This window comes from Protobothrops mucrosquamatus, unplaced genomic scaffold, assembly GCF_001527695.2.
Source record: "Protobothrops mucrosquamatus isolate PMUCROS unplaced genomic scaffold, P.Mucros_1.0 scaffold873, whole genome shotgun sequence".
NCBI lineage: Eukaryota > Metazoa > Chordata > Lepidosauria > Squamata > Viperidae > Protobothrops > Protobothrops mucrosquamatus.
Genome location: NW_015387127.1, coordinates 236994 through 264979, shown reverse-complemented (window position 1 = coordinate 264979; position 27986 = coordinate 236994). Strand labels below are relative to the sequence as shown.

General features: G+C 45.0%; 1 protein-coding gene across 1 annotated transcript in view; it reads left to right on the top strand.

Moving 5' to 3' along the window:
• The window catches only part of PIGQ (phosphatidylinositol glycan anchor biosynthesis class Q), a 28460-nt gene extending 2453 nt beyond the window's left edge, over positions 1-26007 (top strand). The window contains exons 2-10 of the mRNA XM_015819197.1: positions 9155-9286; positions 12756-12876; positions 15808-15934; positions 17154-17307; positions 19585-19696; positions 21826-21906; positions 22819-22933; positions 23530-23591; positions 25824-26007. Of these exons, the coding sequence (XP_015674683.1) occupies positions 9155-9286; positions 12756-12876; positions 15808-15934; positions 17154-17307; positions 19585-19696; positions 21826-21906; positions 22819-22933; positions 23530-23591; positions 25824-25976 (1057 nt within the window). The 3' untranslated portion in view covers positions 25977-26007. The remainder of the gene's footprint in view (positions 1-9154; positions 9287-12755; positions 12877-15807; positions 15935-17153; positions 17308-19584; positions 19697-21825; positions 21907-22818; positions 22934-23529; positions 23592-25823) is intronic.
• Positions 26008-27986: the final 1979 nt, after the last annotated feature.

Genomic DNA, 27986 nt, shown 5'->3' with positions numbered 1-27986 from the left:
TGTCTCCTGGTTTGTTGACCCAAAGTCACCTAGCCAGCTTTCATGCCTCAGGCAGGACTAGAGCTCCCAGTCTCCTGGTGATTGACCCAAAGTCACCCAGTGGGCTTTCATGCCTCAGGCAGGACTAGACCTCCCAGTCTCCTGGTGATTGACCCAAAGTCACCTAGCCAGCTTTCATGCCTAAGGCAGGACTAGAACTCCCAGTCTCCTGGTGATTGACCCAAAGTCACCCAGTGGGCTTTCATGCCTCAGGCAGGACTAGAACTCCCAGTCTCCTAGTTTGTAGCCTAGTGCCTTCACCACTAGACATACTGGCTCTCAGAAGTTGAGAGAGTCAACTTTTGTTGACTCAAAAGCGGGAGTTTAGCCGTCGCGAAGCCCCGTCTTGTTGACTTTCCATCCGCGCTACGTCCTCCCAGTGTTTTGCATGGGAAATCCTGGCAGAATCCCAAGATGCAAAGCTCCCACCTGTAATTCTGAGTGGGCGTGAAATTCAAAAGCTTTTGGGGTAAGCTTATACTTCAGAGCTGAGTAGGGGATCTCATTGTACTGCCAAGAGGGAAACGGGATTGCAGTTTTGTTTCCAAGCTGGCAAAGGGCAGTTGGATTCATTCCATTTGGATAGTAGCTACTCAGCCACTCAGGAGCAAACCCTTCGTAAGGGCTGCCTCGGGCTATGAAAACAGAAACCATAGGCCAGGTTTCCAACTGAGTAATACTGTCGTAAAAGATTACAGCTAAGGTATTCATACTATCTGTGGGAAGTAGGAGCCTGTTAGCTTTCATATGTATTAGAAGTGGCTGTGGGGAACCGAAGGCCTTTGGAGAAACTACAGTCTTGTGCGTACAGATGACTAACATCAGCCTGGTTTAAAGCATTTGCTGCTGAGCTAATCCATGGTTATTTATGAAGCATTCATTGAAAGTCAGATTGTTAAACTGCTAAAGGAGTGGGCTGAATGCTGTTCAAATCTTTAGAATTCTTGCTGAGACACTGGGAATCTTGGAACATATTCTAAAGGACAATGGGAACTAGTGACTTTTTCCTGAGGTGAAGTCAGGGAAAGCATGCTGGGAGAGACAAAACCTCAACCACTTTAAAAGGTGTGGACTTCAACGCCCAGAATTCCCTAGCCAGTAGTCCCAGAATTCCCCCAGTCAACTTTAAAAGGTGTGGACTTCAACTCCCAGAATTCTCCAGCCAGCAGGTTGAAGATGAGGCCTGGCCCCACACCGGCCTGTGGGGTGTGGGGTGGGTTGTGTCAAATTCTGTAACCTACAGTAAGGCAGTTCTGTGCTGTCTACACAAGACACAAGGCGTCCTACCCATTTTTCTATGGCAGGTAATGGAGCTTTGCCAATAAAATTAGAAGAACGAGCATTGCACATGGATGTCAGTTTATAGTTAAAGCGTTGTGTGTTTTGAAAGTCAGCTTGACGTGGTTAAGGCATCAGCCTGGAAACTGGGAGGGTATCCGTTCTAGCTCTATCTTTGGCATGAAACCAGCTAGGTCAGGGGTCCCCAACCTGTGGACTGTGGACCCCATGAGGGGTTTTGCAACCAGGCTGCGGAAAAACGACCGGCGAGCGCATGTGCACGCACACGCAATTTCACTTGTACAAGCATCGGGGAGCGTGTGCATGTGCGTGGTCCGTTAAAGTGAGCAGCAGGTGCGTTTGCACGCCACTGGCACAATTGGAGCTGCGTGTGCGCGCACTTGCCGGCTGCTCACACAGAACCATCCCCTCTTCCCCCCCACCCTTCCTCGCCAGGAAGGTTGGGGGGCCCTGAGCTAGGTGATCTTTGGCCAGTCACTTTCTCTCAGCCCTAAGAAGAGGGGAATGGCGCAAACCACGTCTGAAAAAGGAGTGCCAAGGAAACTGTAGGGACTTGCCAGGCAATCTCTGAGAATCAGACACAATTGAAGCGGAGTGGGAAAAGTGTTAAGTTTTATCATTCAGGCTACAAAGAGTGATGTGGATGCGAGGGAGGCGGTTACCGTCATTGTGCATTTAAGAAAGAGAGAAGAGGGTTCATTGGTTGTTCTTTAGCACCATCTCTTGGTTAGAAAAGGCTACTTTACATCTACCTTTGTAAAAGTGTGAGCTTACTTGTGATCTTCTCTGGCTGAGCGTGCCCAGGCACGTTTTGTGGCAAATGGGTCTATCAGGATAATAATAATAATAATAATAATAATAATAATAATAATAATAATAATAATAATAATAATAATAATAATAATGGTAAAGTTGGAAGGGATCTTGGAGGTCATCTAGTCCAACCCCCTGCTCAGGCAGGAAACCCTATACCATTTCAGACAAATGGCTGTCCAGTCTCTTCTTAAAAACCTCCAGTATTGGAGCATTCACCGCTTCTGGAGGCAGGTTGTTCCACTGGTTAATTGTCCTCACTGTCAGGAAGTTTCTCCTTAGTTCTAGGTTGCTTCTCTCCTTGGTTAGTTTCCATCCGTTGCTTCTTGTCCTGCCTTCAGACGCCTTGGAGAACAGCTTGACTCCCTCTTCTTTGTGGCAGCCCCTGAGATACTGGAAGACTGCTATCAGTGTTAAAAGGCTATCACTTTGCCGCTCATTTTTTGGGTGCAGGTTGAAGGAAAGGTAGCACAACTTGTGAAAGGGGCTTCTCCAGTGTTGATGTTTTAAACCCTTAGTCCTTTCACATTTTTTTGTAAGGGTCATCAAACATGATCGCATCATGTTCCTAATCTTACACTCATCTTGCGGATCAGAAATTGCTTAAAATGAGCACGTAGGATAAACATAATTGTACAGGGATACCAGCAACCACAAAGCTATTTTGGGATAGACAAAATCTACAACAGGATGTTACACTAATGTGCTAACTGGGAACGGCTTTGTGTATTTGATCCACATTCTTTCCTGTGTTTGTCGGAATTCTTGTTCATTCTCTTTTGAGCCCATTTCTTTTTTTTATGGTTTCTCATATAGAGATTTTGTTATATTTCTGTTATACATACATACATACATACATACATACATATACAAAACAATATATATATTGTTATATATTGAGTCTGAAATCCCACAGACTCTGTAAACCCTCTGGATCCATGCATTTTAGACCCCTAATGATCTCCATTTGGGGGAACGAGTTTGTGGTTAATTTTGTTCAAATTCATTCAACAGCTAAAAAATTTGACATGACGAGTTCCTAAGAACACACAGGTAGTGTTCACTTAACAATCCTTGAATGACAAAAATCCCATACAGTTTTGCAGAAAGTCGACAGAGTGCCCAAGTACACGGTAGTGCTTTATTAAAGAGAAAGGCTTGTCATTTTTTTCTGACCGTCTAAGCAAAAATAATTATTCCAGGGTTTTCTGACTCTGCAGCCTTTCACCCATTTATATAGGATTGATATATTCTTTCATCAAAATAGTAGACGTCTATGGAAATTGGAATTAGCCATTCAAAGAAACAAATGGGTCCAACGAATGTTAGTGGGGTTTTTTTTTTAAATGGTTTGGGCATAAAATTGTTTACTTTTTGCTGATTCATAGGCCGGAGGCATACAAAATAAAACCCTGAAAATATTATCTGATCCATTACATTCCTTAACTGCTCCTTCCCAGTAGCAGTGCCTGGGTCAGGGAGATTAAAAGCTAAATGGTTCTCGCCTGATTTTGACAAAACTGGTCAGAAAAAAGAGTCACTGGAGCTATAATATGCAGCGGGTATATTTTATATAATAAGCGGCACGTGTCAAGTTCAATGGAATAGGGAGCCATTTCAGCCTGGCTTAATTTGTATCCTGCCTTTGCATTTGGAACACTTTCTGTAGTCAACCCAGAAATAGAATAATAACAGGAAATGAAATCCCATCAAGCTGAAGAGAGAAATGCAAGCCACGTGAACTTGAGGTCACACATTGCGCGTAAGCAGCCATTCCTCAAAATTAACTTGTTTTTTTTATTCCTTCCGCCAATTTCCTAGGGATTCTATCTGGGGAAGTTGTGCTTGGTAGCTAGGTAATGCCATATTTGAAGGATAATGTTCACTGTGGCCTCTTTGCCTTTTATTTTTACCTGTCAGCTTTCTGCTGTTTCATTATTACCGTATCTTCAATGAAATAATAGAATAGAATAGAATAGAATAGAATAGAATAGAATAGAATAGAACAGGAATAGAATAGAATAGAATAGAATAGAATAGAATAGAATAGAATAGAATAGAATAGAATAGAATAGAATAGAATAAGTGGAGTGGATGGAATAGAATAGAATAGAATAGAATAGAATAGAATAGAATAGAATAGAATAGAATAGAATAAGGAATGGAATGGAATAGAGAATGGAATGGAATGCAGAATGGAATGGAACAGAACGGAACGGAACAGAACAGAATAGAATAGAATAGAATAGAATAGAATAGAATAGAATAGAATAGAATAGAATAGAATAGAATAGAATAGAATAGAATTAATGGAATGAGAATAGAATAGAATAGAATAGAATAGAATAGAATGGAATGCAGAATGGAATGGAATGGAACGGAACAGAACAGGAATAGAATAGAATTAGAATAGAATAGAATAGAATCTGGAAGGGATCTTAGAGGTCTTCTAGTCCAGCCCCCTGCTCAAGCAGGAGAACCTGTATCAACTCACACAGGTGAATGTCCAGTCTCCTCTTAAAAATCTCCAGTGATGGAGCACCCACGATTTCTGGGGGTAAGCTGTTCCACTGGCTGATTATCCTCACTGTCAGAAAGTAATAGAAATAGACTTTAGTGTGTGTGTATATATATATATATGTATATGTAGTGTCTATGTATGTACACAGGTTGTATCAAGAGTCAGGCCCCCTAAGCCAGCAACGAGCCATAGGAGACGTCACACTAGAATTTGCAGACGTGTTACTATATTTAAGAATGTTTAAACATTCTTAAATATATGTTTAATTTATGTTTAAACATAAACCAGTCAGGAAATTGTGATTGTTATTTGTCAATCCAACATTGTCATCGTATGGTGATTAGGTTTGGCCTGACTGAGTTTGAAAAACCCTTCCACTTACTTCACTATATTTATCAACTGAAAGATTGAATGTTTCTTTAATCAACAAATCAGGATGCCCTTCTATATAAAAAAAAACTTGAATAGATCTAACAGTTTAAAGACCTTCGGCAATTAAAAAGAAATAACATCTTCATACGGTTCTAGCCGCTAGTGAAATAGACGGCAGGCGTGCTACTTGGTGCTTTAAATTTTTATTAGCATGAGATACAGTCCCATTATTTACAGCCAGAAGGAGCCTGGTTGCAGCTTACAAAAAGCTGATGCCTTTGAGTAAAACACGTCTATCAGGTTCTTTCCGATTCCTTGCCACTGTAGACCTAGGCAGCTCTCTTCCTCTACATTCCCATTGTTAATTCCAAAATAAGAGATGAAAGGAAACAGCATCTCAGTGAGTCTCTGAGTTCACTTTTTCCAGGATGAGCTGCTGGCTCAAATGAGCTTTCCTCTGTCACTTTGGATTCCGTAGCGGGGTGTTCATTTTGCTCCTGAGAGGTTAGCAGCAACCAACTGGGATTACTCGGGCAAGCTAGGCTAAGAAAAAAAAAATGTCCCTCCGTTGCATTTGACAAGGATTGTTTATTGGATAAGAGGAAGAGAGGTTGTGTGGAATTGGGTTTTAACCTGCAAACAACTCTTTCTAAAATGTATAAGGTCCCAGAGGGCTGCCCTGGACAGGTCTGTTTGCTTCTTCACCAGCTGCATGGTTATTACTGGTGCCTCTGAGTGATAGCAATAGCAATAATACTTAGACTTATATATCGCTTCATAGCGCTTTACAGTCCTCTCTAAGCAGTTTACAGAGTCAGCTTGTTGCCCCCAACAATCTGGGTCCTCATTTGATCGACCTCGGAAGGATGGAAGGCCGAGTCAACCTTGAGCTGGTCAGGGAAGGAAGGAAGGAAGGAAAGGAAAGGAAAGGAAAGGAAGGGAGGGAGGGAGGGAGGGCAATAGCAATAGCACTTAGACTTATATACCGCTTCACAGTGCTTTATAGCCCCTCTCTAAGCGGTTTACAGAGTCAGCCTCTTGCCCCCAACAATCTGGGTCCTCATTTTACCCACCTTGGAAGGATGGAAGGCCGAGTCAACCTTGAGCTGTTCAGGAAAGGAAGGAAGGAAGGAAGGAAGGAAGGAAGGAAGGAAGGAAGGAAGGGCAATAGCAATAGCACTTAGACTTATATACCGCTTCACAGTGCTTCACAGCCCTCTCTAAGCGGTTTACAGAATCAGCCTGTTGCCCCCAACAATCTGCGTCCTCATTTGATCGACCTCGGAAGGATGGAAGGCCGAGTCAACCTTGAGCTGGTCAGGATCGAACTCCTGGCTGTTGGAATGCAGAGTTAGCCTGCAATACTGCATTCTAACCACTGCACCACCATGGCTTTAATTTTGATAGACGTAGCACCGACCAGGTGACAACTAAAAAGTGTGACTGTTGAAGACACCTGCGCTATTGGCCCTCTGCACCGTCTATCATCTGGATGCTCCTGGCTTTGTAGGTTTAATGATAGATAATAACAGGAGGAGATAACAGAATAATAGAGTTGGAAGGGAGCTTGGGGTCTTCTAGTGCAACCCCCTGCTCAAGTAGGAGACCCTGCCTATACCATTCTAGACAAGTGGCTGTCCAGTCTCTTCTTAAAAGCCTCCAGTGATGGAGCACCCACAACTTCTGAAGGCAAGCCGTTCCACTGGTTAATTGTTCTCACTGTCTGGAAATTTCTCCCTAGTTCTAGGTTGATTAATTTCCATCCATTGCTTCTTGTTCTGCCTTCGGGTGCTTTGAAAAATAGGTTGTCCCCCTCTTCTTTGTGGCAGCCCCTCAACTATTGGAACACTGCCATCATGTCACCCCTAGTTCTAGACTAGACTAAACTCAATTCCAGCAACCGTTCTTCATATGTTTTAGCCCCCCAGTCCCCTAATCATCTTTGCTCTCTTTTCTGCAGTAAATCCCAGATCTAAATCCCAGTGGGAATATCTGGACTCTGGAACTGTTGCAATTCTTGTTCTTTGAAATTGGATTGAAGAATATGGAGGGTGGATTGAACAAGGGATGGCGATACCTTTGCACGCAAAGCTTATACATGTATTTCTTGCAGTATACATCCTGCAGCAATCCACTGAGTTCTTGGAAGCAAGTACATCTTCTAATTCAGTGGTTCTCAACCTGTGGGTCGGGACCCCATTTGGGGTCGATCGACCATTTCACGGGGGTCGCCAAGCAAGGCTGTCCGCCATTTTTTTTGTCCGCCATTTTCCCCCCCTTTTCCGGCAGGTGCCTTACCTCCCTTGGGTTGGGCCAGCTGGTGGTCAGCCTGCTCCGTCTCTGCCGCTTGCCAGCTATGCCTCGGCCGGCGCAGGGGGCGGAACCACGCATGCGCGGCGCTCCCGGGCAGGGAAAGTCCTCGACTTACGACCGGTTGGGTAGTCCTCGACTTACGACCGGTTTAGTCCTCGACTTACGACCGGTTTACTCCTCGACTTACAACTGGTTGGGGTCGCGGCATTAAAAAGGTTGAGAACCACTGTTCTAATTGCTTTGTATATATCTTGTGTAAGTTGATTTTACCGACCGCAGCGTTTTATCCAGCATCTCTGTTCTTGTCTCCTGATATTAAATACTAGATCCCTTGAAAACGTGTTAATGAAGAGGCTGCACTTGTCACTTCCAAGCGCCGGTTTTAGCTCCAGCAGTTGCTCTTTATTACACTTGTGGACATAATTTATTAGAAGGCATTGGGAGGAAATAACCCCTTGTAATTAGCCTTCAGGAGATGACACCCTGATGCCTGTAAAAGCGCACCGTTAATTTTGAAATGTCATAGGGAATTGAACTGTCAGAGCTATGCCAGTTTATTGTCCAAGTGAGCAATGGCATATTTTAACCGGTCTTCCGGCCCAAAATTCCCAGCCTGTGGAAAGCTAGGATGTCGGGGAGTAAAGTTTTGATTTAGGCATTCGTTTGTTACAGTCAGCTCTCGGTTGTCCTGGATTTATGACCACAATTGAGCCCCAAATTTTTGTTGCTAAGGGAGACGTTTGTTAAATGAGTTTTGCCCCCTTTTACAACTGTTAAGTGAGTCGCTGCGTTTGTTAAATTAGTCATGCGGTTGTTAAGTAAATCTGGCTTCCCCATTGACTTTGCTCGTGAGACGGTCACAAAAAATGACCCTGGGACTCTGGCCTAAACGTGAATCAGTTACCGAGCATCTGAATTTTGATCACGTGACCACGAGGATGCGGCAACGGTCATCAGTGTAAAAAACGGCCATAAGTCACTTTTTTTCAGTGCCGTTGTAACTTTGAACAGTCACTAAACGAACTGTTGTAAGTGGAGGGCTGCCTGTAAAATGCCGTTGCCTAGCCCCAAAAGTAAAGTATTAATACCACTTTACAATGCCTTGGTAAGGCCACACTTGGAATGCTGCATCCAGTTTTGGTCGCCATGATGTAAAAAAGAGGTTGAGACTCTAGAAAGAGTGCAGAGAAGAGCAACAAAGATGATTAGAGGTCTGGAGGCTAAAACATATAAGGAACGGCTGCTGGAATTGGGTATGACTAGTTTAATGAAGAGAAGGACGAGGGGGGAGATGAGAGCAGTGTTCCAATATCTCAGGGGCTGCCACAAAGAAGAGGGAGTCAGGCTATTCCCCAAAGCGCCTGAAGGCAGGAGAAGAAGCAAGGGGTGGAAACTAATCAAGGAGAGAAGCAATCTAGAACTAAGGAGAAACTTCCTGACCGTTAGAACAATTAAACAATGGAACAACCTGCCTCCAGAAGCGGTGAATGCTCCAACACTGGAAGTTTTTCAGAAGAGACTGGACAGTCACTTGTCCAAAATGGTATAGGCTTTCCTGCCTGAGCAGGGGGTTGAACTAGATGACCTCCAAGGTCCCTTCCAACTTTATTATTATTATTATTATTATTATTATTATTATTATTATTATTATTATTATTAATAATAATAATAATAATAATAATAATAATAATAATAGTACTCTGTTGCTTTCTGAGAAGCGGAAGTCACGGGAGGCAGGGTGATCCTTCCTTAGCAGCCAGATGGTTTTATTGGGGTGTCCGTCTGTCTTTTCTCCAGGGCACTGACATTCTGGCCCCTGTCTTTCGTCTGGAGCAAACTTTCCACCTACGAGCAGCTGAGGCATCGGTTCCAGCATCTCCAGGTCATCAGCAGTGAAAAGGCAGCTTCAGATCAAGCGCAGGTGATGAGGTAAGAATTCCGCAGCACGAAATGAAGATGTCAGCGCTGCTAACCGGATTTTTTGGGGGGGTTGACAACATATGGAGATGCAACCATTTTCCTTCTTATGTTTTACTCTTGGAATTGGAGTTAGAATTAGATGATACTGGGGGGAGGAGAAGGAATGTGCATGGGAGTTTAGTTAGACAACAATACTGTAACTAGGGTGAGAACCAAGATTTTTGAAATAAGAGATGATAAGAATTGGCGGGCTGGAGAACTGGAGGGAAAGCCTGCATTTCAAACTAATTGGGAGATGTGATTTATGACTGCAAATTAGAGGAGGGAATTGTGCTTGATACTATGTGCTCAGGGGAGGGGAATTCAGAGTTTGGCTTCGGCTATGTACATGCCGATGCTATGCTTCTCAAATAAAGATTCTTTAAGGTAAACAACGCCTCGAAATTCTTTGAAGAGTTTCCTCTGTCGGAACCAGGACATTAAGCCCAAATCTGAATCCCCCTCCCCTGAGCATCAGATATTTTTGCTTTGACAGAAGAATTCTCCATCCTGGCAGGTTACGTGACTGATATCCAAAGATATTACCGGTAACCTTTTACTTACAACCGCAACTGGGCTCAGAACTTCCATTGCTAAACAAGGCGATTGTCAAGGGACTCATCCCGGTTTTATTGGCTTTTTTTTTTGCCACGGGTTATTAAGTGGATCGTTGAAGTTGTTAAGAGAATCACATGCTCGGTAAGCCGATCCGTCTTCCTCCCATTGACTTTGCTTGTCGGCTGGGAAGGTCACAAGTGGCCATCATGTGAGCCTGGGATGCTGCATCCGTGTAAGTAAGCGCCTGACTTTTGATCCCATGATCACGGGGATGCTGCACCAGTCCTAAGTGCAAGGAGCAATCGTACGTTACCTTTTCCAGTGCCATTGCAACGCTGAACGGTCGCTAAATGAATGGTTGTAACTTAAGGACTACCTGCATGATATTTGCATTGGGGGGCATTATCTAATCCACTTGCTAGCATTGGACTGTTGAGATCCAAAAAGCCTACTCTGGAATACCCAAAGGGCCATCTTCTCCCCCACCCCTCCATTTTTGGGGCTTAGATTAGGGGTCTTCAAACTTGGCCCTTTGATGACTTGTGGACTTCAACTCCCAGAATTCCCCAGCCAGCCATGCATGGTCAGCTGGGAAATTTTAGAATAAATTAAAGTCCACTTGTCTTAAAATCGAAGTGGACCAGGGTGTCCTCTGTGACTCCTGATTGCCGGATATTAAATAACGGATTTAAATGGAAGAAAAACCAATGTCATCTGTCAGGGATGGTTGAATTGGGACTCTTACCCTGACGAAGAGATTGGATGTTTGATGGCTTAAAGCAGGGGTCTTCAAACTTGGCCCTTTGATGACTTGTGGACTTCAACTCCCAGAATTCCTCAGCCAGCGTGCCCGGCTGAGGAATTCTGGGAGTTGAAGTCAACAAGTCATCAAAGGGCCAGGTTTGAAGACCCCTGGCTTAGATAAATTGAGAGAGGGGAACGGTGCTTCTTAACCTGGCCAGCTTTAAGACGCGTGGACTTCAGTTCCCAAGAATCCTCTAGTCGGCAAGCTAAGGAAACATTTTGGTTTTATCCACTCCCAAAAATGCAACCAGCCTGATTAACCCCCAAACCTAACTGGAACGTGTTCTTCGAAATGCTTTTAACTCGCAGGGATTCCTCACCATAGTCCAATTCAAGTTGCACAAGAAGCCATCATTTCCTCTTACATTACTTTGATGGCATGAATCTTGAGTTTGGGGGGGGGGTGCCCCGTCCCTTACTTTCCACCTGCAGGGAGGTAAAGGCACTTTCCAAAGGCATCCATCTATTACGCAAGCTGGAACCGCTGAAAGCAGGTTGGCGTCTAAAAATAAAATTTGCTCCTGGCTCGTTTTAAGAAATTGCACGCCTTTGTTTCCAGCTGTAACAAGACACGGTGGTTTGGATAAAAGTCGTAGGGAGAAAATGTCAGCTTTCTCGTCATGGTAGTACAAGAGGGAAAGAGGGAGTGAGGGGGAGAGAGAGAGACAGAGAAAGAGAGAGAGAGAAAAAGAAAGAAAGAAAGAAAGAAAGAAAGAAAAAGAAAGAAAGAAAGAAAGAAAGAAAGAAAGAAAGAAAGAAGAGGGAGAGGGAGGGAGAGAGAGAGAAGAGAAAGAGAGAGAGAAAGAAAGAAAAAGAAAGAGAAAGAAAGAAAGAAAGAGAAAGGGAGAGGGAGGGAGGGAGAGAGAGAGAAAAAAAAAGAGAAAGAGAGAAAGAAAGAAAGAAAGAAAAAGAAAGAAAGAAAGAGAAAGAAAGAAAGAAAGAAAGAGAAAGGGAGAGGGAGGGAGGGAGAGAGAGAGAGAAAAAAAAGAGAGAAAGAGAGAGAGAAAGAGAGGAGTGAACAGCCTAAGGCATTTTGGTGTCCCAGTAGGTTTATATGCAAAGAGCTCCCTGGGGTGGGAAAAAAAAGAGACTCTCTTGATATTGTGGTATTGTCTTTGTGTGTGTGTGTGTGTGTGTGTGTGTGTGTGTGTGTGTGTGTGTAAGGGAGGGAGTGAGAAGGTTTTTTTATAAGTGAGGATAGAACATTCTGTTTCCCAAAATATAGCTGTGCGTGTGGGCACGCTTCTCATTGTTTCTGAAAACATTCTGTTCCATTGTGTTTATATTTTTATGATGCTGCACCTGAAACACTCACACTGGACTGGAAATTTGGGGCTTTTTACACCCCCCCCCTGCTGCTGCTCCTGTACCACTGCCCACACAACTTCCATTTCTATCCAGCAAGAGAGAGTTGCCCAGGAAACAGGCTGGCATGCCAACCCTGGCACAGCTGTAGAGAATAGCTGTGCAGCACCTGCCCCTCCACAGTTGCCGAAACCTCAGATGCCTTTGAAGAACTCCTGGACTCTACTTTTCCCTTTGTAGGTAGCCTTTGACTTCTCACCATTCGCTTAGTGACGTTCAAAGTTACAAGGGCACTGAGAAAGGTGACTTGCATCTGTTCCTTACAGTTACAACCGTCATAGCATCCCTACAGTTGTGGTCAGGCGTGTTTGGAAAATCTAGCCGACGGCGTCTTATTGTAGATGGCCAGGCTGAGCCCGATGGAGGAGTCAAACGTGTCATCTGTCATGAATCCCTGTGTGCCCACCAACAGTCGTGAATCCCTGTGTGTGCAGCTCCCTTTGAATTCTTTCTATTCTTATCTCCCGCTAATTTCCCTTGGCTGTCAATAGTTCAGATTCTTGTAGAGACCTTAAGCTTACAATCAATCTTGATACACCGTTGAACTGCCTGGATCTCATGATTTCCCCGGTGCTTGACCCTTATTCCACAAACGACGGTGCATGCAACGTGTAAACTTGGTTCTCACCCTACAAGAGAAGCTTGAACGTGTCTGAATTTTGAGGAGCGTTTAACTCTACCTGACATGGCAAACAATGTTTTCCCAACGCAGGAAAGCCAACATCTTTATCTCTCTCCTCATCGACGTGGCTCTGGGTGTCCTGCTCATGTCCTGGTTGTATCAAATGAACTGGATCGGTTATCTTGCCAGTGGCCTCCTCCCAATGGCAGACGTAAGTTTTCCTTGAGCGTCATAACGCTGAGGTTTTAACTCAACTTGGTGGAGGGTGTACAGGTAGTCCTCGACGTACGACCACAATCACCAAGCCCAACATTTTCATTGCTTAGTGCAGGGGTAGTCCACCTTGGCTCTTTTATGACTCGTGGACTTCAACTCCCAGAATTCCTGAGCCAGCTAAGCTAAGCTGGCTCAGGAATTCTGGGAGTTGAAGTCCACGAGTCATAAAAGAGCCAAGGTTGACTACCCCTGGCTTAGTGAGACAGTTGTTAAGCGAGCTTTGCCCCCTTTTGCAACTGTTCTTGCCCCAGTTATTAAGTGAATCAACTTAGTAACACGGTTGTTAAGTGAATCTGGCTTTCCCATTGACTTTGCTTGTCAGAAGGTGGCAAAAGCGGATCATGTGACCCACCCACACCCACACACACACACACACACAGAGCCCGTGACACTGCAGACTGTCCCAAATATGAGCCAGTTGCCAAACGTCTGAATGTTGATCGTGCGATCATGGGGAGGCTGCAATGGTCGTAAGTGTGAAAACTGGTCACAAGTCGCTTTTTTCAGTGCCGTTGTAACTTTGAACGGTCACTAAGCGAACGATCGTTAAGTCGAGGACTACCTATATGTTGGGAGGTCTCTTAAAAAGGAAGCAACGGCCTGGTTCACACACTCAGCTGAACCATCTTGTGGCTGGGTTGTAAGTCTGACCCTGGGAATTAGGCCACTGCAGCTTGCCTAGCAAATTTTAATTTAAATTCTCCCTGGCTTGACATGTGTGCATGCAGTTAGTGTCCACTCCAGATGGGTGTCGGGGTGACTCACTCATCCTCCCCGTCTCTGCTGCCTTCTGACTATCCTTTAGTGGAAGAGCTGCAACGGAGAGCACACCAGCTTTCATATCTAGTAAGCAATCATGGCTTAGATCAGTGTTTCTCAACCTTGGCAACTTTACGATGTGCGGACTTCAACTCCCAAAATTCTCCAGCTAGCAATGCTAGCTGGAGAATTCTGGGAGTTGAAGTCCGCACATCGTAAAGTTGCCAAGGTTGAGAAACACTGGCTTAGATGCTGGTTCAAAGACATAGGCTCCTTCCCCCCCCCTCCCCCTTCTCTTCAGTGGAGCATGGGTAGGAGAACTTTCTAATAGCTTGTGTCCCGTTAGCCAGTTTGGTTTTGTTTCCATCTTGGAGCTTTTCTATTGATATCAGATCCACTTAATCCTTGCAAAGCCTGAGCTACTTCAGATTTCTTTCCCTCTGATCCAGGACCAAGTATTTCTCCTGGACTGCACCCAAAGCCGGCGTGACCACAATGTCACTGTGGACTAACACAGAGAGCCACAGCCATCAGGAATTTCAGAATGTTCCTACCACAAAAATGCTTCACTCAGGCAGCTTTACATTGTTCATTGTTTTATAAAAGCATCACCGCTACCCATTTTAAGCAAAATATATATATATCTCTCTCTCTCTCTGATGGAAGTTGGCCATGATATTGAATTAACTGAGAGCCCGGCCAGCCACCAGAGAGAAGAAGATTTGTTGTGATGGCTGCGGTTGTTATTCCCATAATGAATTCTTGCAGCTTTTGATTGCTAAAAGCCCTGTGGCAAATACATACAAGACCTTTCAGTCCATCAATCATAAGAACTTGTGATCCGTAGCCAAGTACGGATAAAAAAATATTACATCCCTCGTGTAAAATGACATTCCTTTGCTCTCCATTCCCCTGCCTCTCTAGTTTCCGTTCCCATTAACGCTCCTTAGCCCCAAGCCACTGGGCGCTAAAAGTCATCCTTTCTCCCAACCCAGGCTGAGAAAAAGCATCCTAACGTGCTATCGTGGTTTAATGACGGCTAGTCCTGTATACGTGCATGCAGAAAACAAAATCTGGCCGGCGAAGATCACAGTGGGATTTAAATCCATTGATCGGTGTTTCTTAACCTTAGCAACTTTGAGATATGGCTGGTTGGGGGATTCTGGGAGTTGAAGTCTGCATATCTTAAAGTTGCCATGGTTGAGAAACACAGTATTTGATGCTTCCGATGCATTTTCTTTCCATGAGTAAAAAGGGAATAAAATCATTCAGGATCTCTTAGCTTTTTCTGAAAATCACCCTTTATCCTTTAAACAGGGCTTTTCAACCTTTTCACCCATTGTACCACTTTTAGGATATGGCAGTATCCGAGTACCACCAGTCACCTAGCAAGGTGTCAAAAACTTGATGACCCCCCCCAAAAAGGAAAAAAGTGATAAAGTACAGGTAGTCCTCGACATACAACAGTTCGCTTAGTGACTGTTCGAAGTTACAATGGCACTGAAAAAAGTGCCCCCCAAGCCACAGCCGAGCAAGACACCTGCCAGCCCACCCGGCGGCACTCTTCCTCCTGTCCGAGGTTTCCATTGTTGTGAGCATTTCTGTTGAGCATTGGCAGCGGGGGTGGGTTGGGGGTGTGTGTGGTTTTTATTCCCCCTCCCCGTCTTCTGGGTGGTTGCAGCAGGTTTTGGTCACTTCACATGACCCTGGGACACTGTGACCATCATAAATATGAATCAGTTGCCAAGCATCTGAATGTAAATCACAAGACCCTGGAGATGCTGCAACATTCCAGCTGATCGATGCTTCTTCAGGGCTCAGCAGAAGCGTCAGGATCAGTGCAGAGCTCCAGCTGGAGCCTGGCGCTGATCCTGGCGCTTCCGCTGAGCCCTGACAGCCCTGCAGCTCCAGCCATCTCTCGCTCAGGCTTGTGTGGTGCTGCCACCGGTTCAGCTCATTCCTCTCCCCCGCTATCACTTTTCTGGGATGGTCACGTACCACCTGCCAGGTGCCAATGTACCACAGGTGGTACCCGTACCACTGGTTGAAAAGCTCTGCTTTACAAGCTATTTTCCACTGATGCTGGTAATCTCTTCCTTTTCGGCAGCATATCGCCCAGCAGCTCCAGAACCTCCTGCAGTGGCTGATGGGCGTGCCAGCTGGTCTAAAAATGAACAGAGCTTTGGATCAAGTCCTGGGCCGTTTTTTCCTTTACCACATCCACCTCTGGCTTAGTAAGTGCCCTTATCTTCCTTTTGTGTGTGGCATGTGACAAACTCCTTTGTGCCGGTCAGAGAAAACCAGCTGATGCCAGCTGATATTTTAGACTACAAATCCTATCATCCTTGACTTTCTTGGCTGGCAGGCACCAGGCTGGAGAAAGCAAGAACTGCACGCATCTGACTGTGTTGTTGAAGGACGAATCTCTTGTAGAGGTTCTAGAAGCTGTGTTCTGGAACCAGGGACCCAAGATTTGAGAATAGGACATGACACCTTAGAGTCGTGTGTCCCATTCTTGTCTACATTGGTATGACAACTGTCTTTGATACCCAACAAGCACACTCTATGCTCTTACAGAGTTCATGCTTGTTTGTTCTTTGGACTGTTGGTGAGATACAAAGGCGTCATTTTAGGCTCTGTTTTATTTATTCTTGTCATTGTTGGGTAATTCCAAACTTTTGATGGCCGTTGTTTCATCAGGTTTGTATGACTGTTCCTTTACAGTGTTATAGGCTCAGACTTGGGTCATCAGTGGTGGTATCTAACCATCTTTTCTCTCCGTCTCTTTTTCCATTTGATTTTTCTAAGCATTGGGATCGTCTCCATTGACTCTTACCTTGGCACGATGCACCCAACATTTCTAGGTTTTAGCTTCCTGTTTAGGGCTTGCAGTAGGCAACCTGTCACAACACCTGAACAACTTGTTCTTGACAGGCAGGCAAAGGATTTATTCAGATAGCAGATTTCACGTGTTTCTCAACAAGCTACAATCTTTATGGGCATCATTTCCACTATTGTTTTGTAAGAGATTTGATCTTTATGTTGGTGGGGATAGACAGTTTGGGGACTATTTGCAAGAACAATTGCAGGTTGAGGGGCTGCCACGAACCTATTTTTCCAAAGCACCAGAAGGCTGAACAAGAAGCAGTGGATGGAAACCAATCAAGGAGAGAACCAACCTAGGACTAAGGAGAAATGTCCTGACGGTGAGAACAATTAGGCAGTGGAATGGCTTGCCTCCAGAAGTTGTGAGTGCTCCATCACTGGAGGCTTTTTAGAATAGACTGGAGAGCCATATGTCTGGAATGGTAGAGGGTCTCCTGCTTGAGCAGGAGTTGGACTAGAAGACCTCCAAAGCCCCTTCCAACTCTATTGTTCTGTTCTGTTTTTTCTGATAATTCTCATTGATGAGAGATGGTTGCTGTTTTTAAGTGCTGCTGTTTCCTTGTCCAGGCTACATCCATCTGATGTCTCCATTCATTGAGAAGATCTTGTGGTATGTTGGCTTGTCAGCTTGCCTTGGCTTGACCGTGGCCCTTTCCATCCTCTCCGACATCATTGCACTCCTGACCTTCCACATCTACTGTTTTTATGTCTATGGAGCCAGGTGGGTGTGCTAGTTCACTGGGTTACCAGGCAAACAAAACAGTGGAACGGCTTGCCTCCAGAAGTTGTGGGTGCTCCATCACTGGAGGTTTTTAAGAAGAGATTGGACAACCATTTGTCTGGAATGCTATAGGTTTTCCTGCTTGGGCAAGGAGTTGGAGTAGAAGACCTCCAAGGTCCCTTCCAACTCTCTTATTCTGTTCAAGAAGTTCTCCTCACCTTCTGCTTATCTTTTATTAAATGGGGGAATTAATTGTGTTTTGTAACTGTGGACAAAAACAAGACATCGGCCTGCATCTCATCAATGAAGGCCCATCTATTCTGTGCGGCCAGCCTGACGTAGTTTGATTATGTTTTAGTGGGGGTTTTTGTATGGGTGTGTTTTTAGAACAGGCCCGTTATTTAATTTGATTTTAGAACTGCCTATATTTATCATGGTTTTTATTATCGCCTGTTCACCGCCCTGAGTCCCGTAAGGGAGATAGGGCGGTATATAAATTCAATAAATAAATAAATAAATAAATAAATTGATGTTTCTCAGATGGATTACAGCTCCTTCTGCTCCTTCTCTCCTGTGCCTTAATTCAGTAGAATTAAGGACTCTATTAATGTTAATTCTATTAAAAATAGAATTAAGAAGGGATTGGGCAACCATTTGCCTTGAAATGGTGTAAGATTTCCTGCCCGAGCAAGGGTTTGGACCCCAAGATCCCTTCCAACTCTGTTATTGTGTTATTAATAGTTTCAGTTTGATTGAACCATTTGACTTCCGATCTAGAAAATGGTATTTTGGACGTAAATGTTAGAGAAAGGAACCAAAACCTGGTTTCCTTTAAAAAAAAATATGTTCCTGAAAGGATAGCTCCAAAAACTCAAACAAACTTGCACAAAATAAATCATAAGAGATTGAAAAAAAAAACCCCACAATTTCTTATTATGGAAAGCAGGTCAGAAACAAATGAAGGGAGCTGGGCAGGCAGATAATGAGTGAGGAGGGTAGTACACAGATTAAAGATAGCATTTGTAACTTATTGATCAATCCAAAGCAAACACACAAAACAAAACCAGATCCAGATGACATATTTCCTAGATGCCTTCTAGCAGAATTTAAAATGTTCTCCCAAATATTGAGGGCCTCCAGCAGGCTTGTGCTCACCAAAATACAAAAATAGCAAAAAAAGAAACAAGCTCAAAGTTGCCAGTGCATTCCATTCCCCATCCCTTCATTAGCAAACCCCGCTCTATGGGTTGATTTCCACTTGAAAAGACTTTTTTTTGTTCTTTTTAAGTAGCAAAAACCAAAATAAAACCCGAACCCTCTCTTTGGGAAATCGTAGGAAGTCACGGGAATCGCATTCTCCGGCCACTTTTACACGTGGGAATTTTCTCAGTTCTCAGACTGCCTTTTTCCCCATTGCCCTGACCTCAGGATCTCGTATTACCCTCGCTAAGTCCAGCAGCCAACCCACACAATTTCCCCATTTTCCGTATATATGTGTAAGAAAGCTTGTTGCGATCCTATTCAGAGTGTGGCTGGGTCCCTGAGCCAAACATTCCTATCCTCTTGAAAATACTGGCCCCCCCAGCCACCTCTTACAAGGGTGGGCGATCCTAACCCTGATCACCCATGTGGCAGCATCCAGAGCGTCCCCTAAATTCTGCAGCCAGCATCTGGGGGCTACAACAGATCCCCTCAAAAGATACTTACGTCCCAATTCTGGAGTTCCAGCAGCGGCGCTGGCCACATGACTGCATGTTGAACACTTGATAACTGCCTCACCTGTATGGTGTTCGCAGCGTTCAGAATAACAGAATTATTACAGAGTTGGGAGGGACCTTGGAGGTCTTCTAGTCCAACCCCCTGCTCAAGCAGAAGACCCGTAAACCGATCATCTACAACAGAGGTCCCCAACCCCCAGGTCCGTGGACCGGTCCCGGTCCACGGCATGCCAGCAACCGGTCCGCATAGACAAAGCCCCTTCCGCAGGATGCAGGCAGCACACAAAACAACACACACACACACACACACACACACACCCTCCGGTCCATGGAAAAACCCCTCTCCACGGAACCGGTCCCTGATGCCCAAAAGATCGGGGGTCTCTGGTCTACAATAAAGAAACCTATTTGACCCATTCTGATGGATGTTCTGGTTGCTTGTCCCTGACACCGCCCTTGTTGTCTGAACGGACCCCCCCTAGAACCGAGTCTGAATTAGAAGCCTGGGTTTTTATTTCTGGGGCAGTCCTGACTTTCTGTTTTCCTTCTCTGGACTTAGGCTGTACTGCTTCAAGATTTACGGCCTGTCCTCTCTGTGGCGCTTGTTCCGAGGGAAGAAATGGAATGTCTTGAGACAGCGTGTAGATTCCTGCTCCTACGACCTGGACCAGGTAGAGACGTTCTCTGGGGACACTGGCAGAGCGGTAGCAAATGGGGTGTTCACCGACACACCTCCGGGTGCTTTGGGGAAAGGCTTTCATTTGGTTTTATTCCCAGCAATAACCGTGAATCTGCAGAGTTATGGATGCATTCGGGGGGATAAAAAAAAACCAGCCACAATTACAATCTCTGCGTAGGCGGTCCTCGACTTACAACAGTTCACTTAGTGATCGTTCAAAGTTACAACTGAAAAAAAGTGACGGTTTTTCCCACACTTACAACCCCTGTTCACGTGGTTTAAAGTTCAGGCCCCGGCAACTGGTTCATATTTATGGCGTTTACAGTCTCCCGGGATCACGGAGATCGCCTTTTGCGACCTCCTGACAGGCGAAGTCAGTGGGGAGTGTGGGGGGCAGGTTCACGTAACGACGGTGTTCCTAATTTTACAACTGCAGTGATTCATTTCACAACTTCGGCAAGAAAGGGTGTATGGTGGGGACGAAAGCCACTTAATGAATGCCTCGCTTACAAGAGGGGACATGATAGCAGCGTTCCAGTATCTCAGGGGCTGCCCCAAAGAAGAGGGAGTCAAGCTATTCTCCAAAGCGCCTGAAGGCAGGAGAAGAAGCAACGGATGGAAACTAACCAAGGAGAGAAGCAACCTAGAACTAAGGAGAAACTTCCTGACAGTGAGAACAATTAACCAGTGGAACAACCTGCCTCCAGAAGTGGTGAATGCTCCAACACTGGAGGTTTTTAAGAAGAGACTGGACAGCCATTTGTCCGAAATGGTGTAGGACAGTGATGGCGAACCTTTTAGAGACCGAGTGCCCAAACTGCAACCCAAAACCCACTTATGCATCGTCGGGTGCCGGGTGGGTGTGGCCCATTGGCTGGGTGTGGCCCATTGGGTGGGCGTGGCTGTGGTGGTAACAGCAGACTGGGTGGGACTAAAAAGTTCAATCAATCAATTCCAACTTTGCAAGATCTTTTTTTTTCCGCGAGAAGTTGAAATTGACTAATGATTGAACCTTTTTTTTTTTTGCACATGGCGGTGGAGGCCTAAAGCGAAAAGGTTTTATAAAACCCAGCTGAAGGCCTAGGACTGGGGCGACAGCGCGCGTGCCCACAGAGAGGGCTCTGAGTGCCGCCTCTGGCACCTGTGCCATAGGTTTGCCACCACTGGTATAGGGTTTCCTGCCTAAGCAGGGGGCTGGACTCGATGACCTCCAAGGTCCCTTCCAACTTTATTACTGTTACTATCTTAAGCCTTGTGAATGTCGGGAATGTGCCAGTTCAGGCCCTGAACGTCACTGTTCTCTCCTGGCCCGTTTTCAGACAATTATAGCGGAAGGGGGCTTAGTCTTCAGAGACCCCCTTGCAGCAGGTGCCCCGTGCTACACAAGTCAAAGCCCGGGGGTGATAATGGGCTGGCGGCAGGGAAGGAAGCAACACCAAAATAATTACAGCCATACCCAGCAGCGTTGTCATAGTTACCTGCTAATTTGTGTTTCTATTAAAAGTCTCTCTCTCCCCCCCCCTCCATTTCATGGGATTTTGGAAGGGAGTTGGGCCCACACATTTCCCACAGGATGGTGGTGGTGTGTGTGTGTGGCATTTCTTTGTGACAAAAGTCTTTGCTTTTTTTTCCCACCTCGCCTTAAGACGTCAAGGCAACGGCCTGATCAGCAGCTAGGCGGCCGTCTCCGTGAAGTTTCCTGAAAGAAAAGGAGGGAGGGCAAAATCTCAAAGAATCTCTGGACAAAACTGGTCAAATTAAACAGTAAAAAAAAACATATTACAAAACACAGTGATAAACCTGGAGTTGGGCAGCCAACAAATTTGAATGCATACATACAATCAAAAGGAATAATGACAACAGAAGAGAACAGAGATCAACAAAGAGAAAAAAGATCTGTTAGTCTCAATGAATAATATTACAGTCAAGGAATCTGAGCCCTTTAACATGTTATTAAATCTAGATCATATTAAAACAGACCCATGTCAAAATTAAGATTGATGAAGAAATATTAGGTTTTTTTATGTGACTCAGGTGGGTAAATTTCTATTACCACCATTTCTAAAATTACTGTTCATTGTTAATCTCTGATCATTTTACTTGTCTTTTCTCCTTCTCTAGCTATTCATTGGCACTTTGCTCTTCACCATCTTGCTATTTCTGCTGCCCACAACTGCATTGTACTACTTGGTGTTTACTCTGGTGAGTCTGCTTTTTCTGGAATCAATGCCCCACTAAGACGGTTTGTGTTCAAAGCAACGTAAAAAGTTGGGAAGGGTTGTTAAAAGCAAGATAACATCAACGGAATTAAATAGCCAGTTCAGGTGATTGACACAGAGGCATGACGGGCCTTGAATTCAAAGCCCAAATGATGCTTTGGAGCATCTCCTTTTAGAAATTGCATCTTTTTCTAGGCTTGTCTAACCGGCCTCTGCACCCCAGGAAAAATTGGATTCGATTTAAGGACTTGCAGACACGTGCTTTATGTCCATCGTGTGCCCACAAAAAGACCTTTTTTGTTCTTTCAAAATTGTTGCGCAATCTTCTTAGACATCCCCTGGTTTCAAATCTAGTATTGCCCAGTAGTGTTGAGCTGATGTTTGGCTGCAAACAGATTCCAGTCCCTAACTCACTCATCCTTCCCGAAGGCATCTATTTGGATGAGAGGAGGCAAAATTTAAGGGTGGGAGAGAAAACTCTGGCTGATAAGTAGCAACCTAGATCAGCAGTAGAGAACTACGGCTGAAGGATCTGACCTCCCTTATACTACTTGGATGACCTTGAATAGGTTGAGAGTTGGAGGGCCTAAATGTAAAACCCAATATGCGCAAGTGGAGGCTCTTAGCGGATAGCAACATGCTGTGTGAATGTGGACAGACATAGAGCCCGGCCCATCTGGTGATATGTCGGCTACAACCAGAAACATGTGCCGACAATTTTTGGCCAACAGCAAAGCCAAGAAGGTGCCAGTTTAAAGTACAATCTAGACATGGTAGAAGAAGTACAGAACAGATGGAAACTTTTATACCGTTGCCTGGCTGTCGAACTTGCCAAGTGCTGGCCAACGGACGCTGCCACTAAAATCCTCTAACGGAAACAAATCTTTCTTCTTAGCTTCGTCTCCTGGTGGTTCTTGTGCAAGGCGTTATCCACCTACTGATCGACTTCATCAACTCACTGCCCCTTTACGCCATTTTTCTTCGACTCTGCCGAGGCTACAGACTCGCCTGTAAGCTCTACAAACCATATTGTTGTGGTAACAAGTAAATTGTGGGGTGGAACATTTTGCCCAGAGTCCTGTTTATGTTGGTCATGCACGCTTAAAATCAGGAATCAGCGGCACATAAATATATATATATACACGCTAAATTGGACAGAGAATTAACTTGCTACCGGCTGACAGGTAAGTCCTGTAAATTCCAACTCACTGTAGGCAGTCCTCGGCTTACAGCCACAATTAAACCCAAATTTTCCGTTGCTAAGCAAGACAGTTATCAAGTTGTTAAGAGAGTTTACAACCTTTCTTGCTGCAGTTGGCGATGGAAATTTGGAGCTCAATTGTGGTCATAACTCAAGGACTATCTGTAGGTTGAGTTTCGCTGATGATCAGGTGACCTATAACCAGCATTTGGGATATAAACAAACCTGGATGCCTTTAAACTTCCTGTGGGAAAGCTAGCGTTTTATCTCCCAAGTTGTTCTGTCTTTTTAAAATCCAAATTTGGCCTTCAGGGCTCCTTTTACAAAATTCCTCCAGCTCATCGCAGTGGTCAGTCAATAAAGCCTGTTCCTTCCCACCCCTGCTTTTATTTTGTGTGTTTTCAGCTGGTGTCAAATTCAGAGTCCTAGAGCAAGAAGCTGGCAAACCTCTTCGACTTCTAATGCAGGTAAATCCTTGTACTTTTTCTTGGATTCTTTGGAGAAGGTGGTCATATTCAGAATACCTTGCAACTCTCTCCTACCATCAACACGCACTCACACTTCATTTACTATGACTAGTATCCTAGTAATATGAGCCGTGATGGCGCAGTGGTTAAAATGCAGTATTGCAGGCTAAATTCTGCCGACTGCCAGCAATTCGACCCTGACCGGTTCAAGTTTGACTCAGCCTTCCATCCTTCTGAGGTCGGTAAAATGAGGACCCAGATTGTTGGTGGGGCAATATGCTGACTCTGTAAACCGCTGAGAGAGGGCTGTAAAAGCAGTGTAAAGCGATATATAAGTCTAAGTGCTACTGCTATTGCTATCCTTCTGGGGCTTAATGGGATAATCATGGAAGGACTGCTGTGTTGTTTCCATTAAGTAGGGCTATCACAATTGGACTGTAAGAATTTGCCTGACCGTTAGGTAGAAGCAAGGAGCCAGCAGTTGTGGGGAATTCTGGGAGTTGAAGTCCACACCTTACTTAAAGTTGCCAAGGTTGAGAAGCACTGCCTCAACCTCAAGATATTGTATCAATAGATTGTATAGTATTTAGTAAAACAGTAGCACGTGTTACTGAAGCCAATACAGATATTTCTCCTCTTACCTGTTATACATCGAGGGCACCATATTAACAAGGATGTCTACCCGGTAGGTGGCCCTGTCCAGTTGAACGGATATTTCCTTGAAAAACTTCCCACCTTTTTTTGTTTCTGATTGGAAACCAACTGGAAAATAAATGTACAAAACAGGCAATTGGCTTTCAAACCTGACATCTTTAAAAAGAAGCTACACGTGCTCAAACGTTTCACTGTCAGGCCAATTGCCAGATTAATCAGAAAGAACAAGGAGATATTTTATCGGATCAAGTGGCTTTCTGTGAAATTGCACGGGAAGCTATTTCCAGACTTCTGTGCAGTTTGACCAGCCTGCCATCTGAAAGCCACTTCTTTGGATAAATTATTAGGTTCCACGCGCTTGGGAGAGGCCAGAAGAAACAGGTCCGGCTGCATTATTTTTGGAATGCGTTCAATTTGAGTACAGCCCAATTCTCAAATGCTGAGCCAAGCTTATATGGAAGTGGTTTGCTGGATCGGGGCCAGAAAATATACCATATTGTAAGGGGGGGGGGGTCCCCTAATAGAACTGCAAACAGTAAACATTTCGGTTGTGTAGCGATATTAATCTGCTGAGTGCCATGTCCTCAAAGGAAGCCTCTCTGGGCTGCTTTTAGTAAAGTCCTTCTATAAAAATCACACTCTTTATCGCTGACACACACAGACTTTCTTCCTTGCGCAGTTATAACACAAGGTTAACTTGAGTTACTATTTTTATTTGTGCGTTTTGGTACTGTTACGTCAATTGGGCTTCGTTTTCTAAGAGTGGGAAGATGAATCATCAAACTGTTCAGAAATATCTTGATTTAAAGGCTGGCTTGGGAGCCGGTTCTCAAAGTTAGACCCTCTTTATATAGGAAAGGCCATAACCACAATCACGCCTCTTGATCAAGCCACACAAGCTGCATTGTGATTTTTGTTGTACAGGTAATCCCCGACTTACGGACCACAGTTCAGCCCAAAATTTCCGCCGCTAAATTCACTTCATCGGTTAAGTGAAATTTTGCCCCATTTTACGGCCTTTCTCCACCCAGGTGGTTTAAACCAAGGGTCCCCAACCCCCAGTCCGTGGGCCAGTACCGGTCCGTGGCATGCCAGCAACCGGTCCGCACAAACAAGCAAAGCCCCATCCACGGGATGCAGGCAGCACACAAAACCACGCACCCTCCGGTCCACGGAAAATCCTCTGTCCACGGAACTGGTCCCTGGTGCCCAAAAGGTCGGGGACCTCTGGTTTAAACGACTCCCTGCGGTTGTGAAGTGAGTAACATGGTTGTTAAGCGAATCTGGCTTCCCCGTCGATTTTGCTCGTCAGAAAGTCGCAAAAGGGGCACGGCAACCATGTCATAAATACGAGTCGTTGCTAAGTATCTGAATTTTGATCACATGGCTGTGGAGATGCTGCAAAAGAGTCGTAGGTGTAAAAAACGGTCATAAGTCACTTTTTTTTCAGTGCCGTTGTAACGGGGAACGGTCACTGAATGGGCTGTTTGTAAGTCGAGGACTGCCTGTACACCATTTTTGCCTGCTCCTGATTTACTCACCGTGAATGTCTTTTCCTACGTCTTCTCAACCTGCCAGATCAACCCTCTCCCTTACGGCCGCGTGGTGCAGCTCTATAGGCTTCCAACCTATAGTTGCTACCCCAAAGACTCCTGGGCGTCTCTGTGCAAGAAGCTGTTTGTGGGAGAACTCATTTACCCTTGGAAGCACAAGGAGGAGAAGCAAGACTGATGGGGACGACCGAGAGAAGCTCCAGAGAGCCCTAAGACCACCACCTTGGGCAGCTCAGCCGGGTTGGAAGCAGTTCTTGCCCATCGTACCTTCTTTTTGACTTCCGTTGTCAAGAACTGGAGGGTAGGAAGTTTCTACAGAGACAGCAAATTCCTCATTCGGCTGTTGCCACCACCACCACCAGCTGTCCTTTTTTTCATCTCATCATCTGATTTAACCTGCCCTTAGAACTGCTTCTCTGGAAACATCGGGGTACGGAATCGCCAGCTGTGCTTTCAAGGGTTCGGGGGGCCTGTGGTGATTCTGCAAGGCACACGCACACACACGCACACACACACACACACACACACACACACAGTCGCCCTGCGTGGTATCCAGCGCACAGTTCTGTTTCTCAAGCGCCTCTACCTGCCCTGCACTAACCTGCCGTTTTCTGCAGCTCCTTCCGTGAAGGTGTGGTTGGCGTGTTTCTCAACCTCGGCAAGTTGAAGACGGGCGGACTTCAACTCCCAGAATTCCCCAGCCAGCCAGGTCGAGAAACACTTCGTTAGGGAGCCATTGTTGTGCCAGGCTTGGACGTCAACGCTTGGACAAAAAACTTGGTCTTTGCAATAACTGTTAGGGCAGGGGTCCCCAACTCCCAGCCGTAACTCCACTGCCTGCTGCTTGCACAAATGGATGGTTCGTACTCACATACACTCCTGCCACTCACAAGGAACCGTCCCCTCTTCCCCCCCGCCAGTCCGCCAAGCCAGAAAGGTTGAGGACCGTTATTCTAGGGGAAAGTCACAAATAACCAATTCTTTAAAGACTGAATGGCTGCAGGGTTCAGAAATAGACCCTCAGGTTTTTAATGTCTTGCTTATCTTCTTGTATTCCACTCGATTGCTTATCGCTTACAGTGACCTCTAGTAAGCATGCTGGCTGGGGAATTCTGGGAGTTGAAGTCCACCCGTCTCAAACTTGTCAAGGTTGAGAAACCGCTGCTCCAGAGAGTACTGGAATTCTAGGAACTTCAGTAACACCCATCTTTGACTGTTCCCCCGTTGGAAAGAAGTGAAAGGGGGAGCAGGTACTGTCTATTATTAGTAGCAGGATCCTGGTGTATGGAGCCCAGTTGGGCTCTGAATTCTTGCAGAACTTGGGGGAACCTAGACCCAGCATCTGACATGTTTCTCCTGTGTCCTGTGGAGGATTTTTCTATTGCAATAACCAGCCGGAGGGGCCAGAAACAAGATAAGCTGCATCAGCACTTTAGCCCGTGTGAGGAAGCCCTTCCTTCCTTCTCCGTGTTTATTGTATGTATTTATTTATTAGTCAACTTTACACAGCTGCCCCTCTCACCGAAGGCAGCTCTGGGGGCGTACAACAATTAAAAAAAAAAAAAAAACCCAGAAATGCAAATATAAAAACCATAGTAATAAATATTGTCAAAATCCAAAAACGCAAACCTTAGGTGAAGGGAGATTTTTTTTTTTTTTTAAAAAGGCACCTTCAACAATTGTCAAATGCAGGAAATAAGGAATCCAGGCAGTTCAAATGCATATCGAGGTTTATTGCAAGCTTGTGTGCTCTACAAGAATCTGACCTACTAACAGTCAAGGCAAATTGGTGGTAGATAAAAGTCAATGGAATTCAAGGTGGAATCTCTTGTGGGCGCGAAGGGACTGGAGACTAATGATTGGGGTCCTTTTTTTTTCTTTTTTTTTTTAAGCAAGGACTATTTTGGCTAATTTAATGCCCTCCACGTGTGTTGAATCTAAGTAAAGTAGGTTGACCTCAGGTTGGGAAATAGGATTTCCCTGCTTGTAAAAGTCATGTTGGTGTCCAGGCCAGGAGTAACACTCCTAAAAGATTCTTACATCATCTAGCTATTTATTATCTTCAAACTTTCCTTGATGAAGACTAGAATTCACAGCAAATTGTGCATCTGGATAGTTGGTGTTTTTTAAAAACTGGTTTTAAGCCAGCACCAGGGTAGGCAACCTTGGCTCTTTTATGACTCGTGGA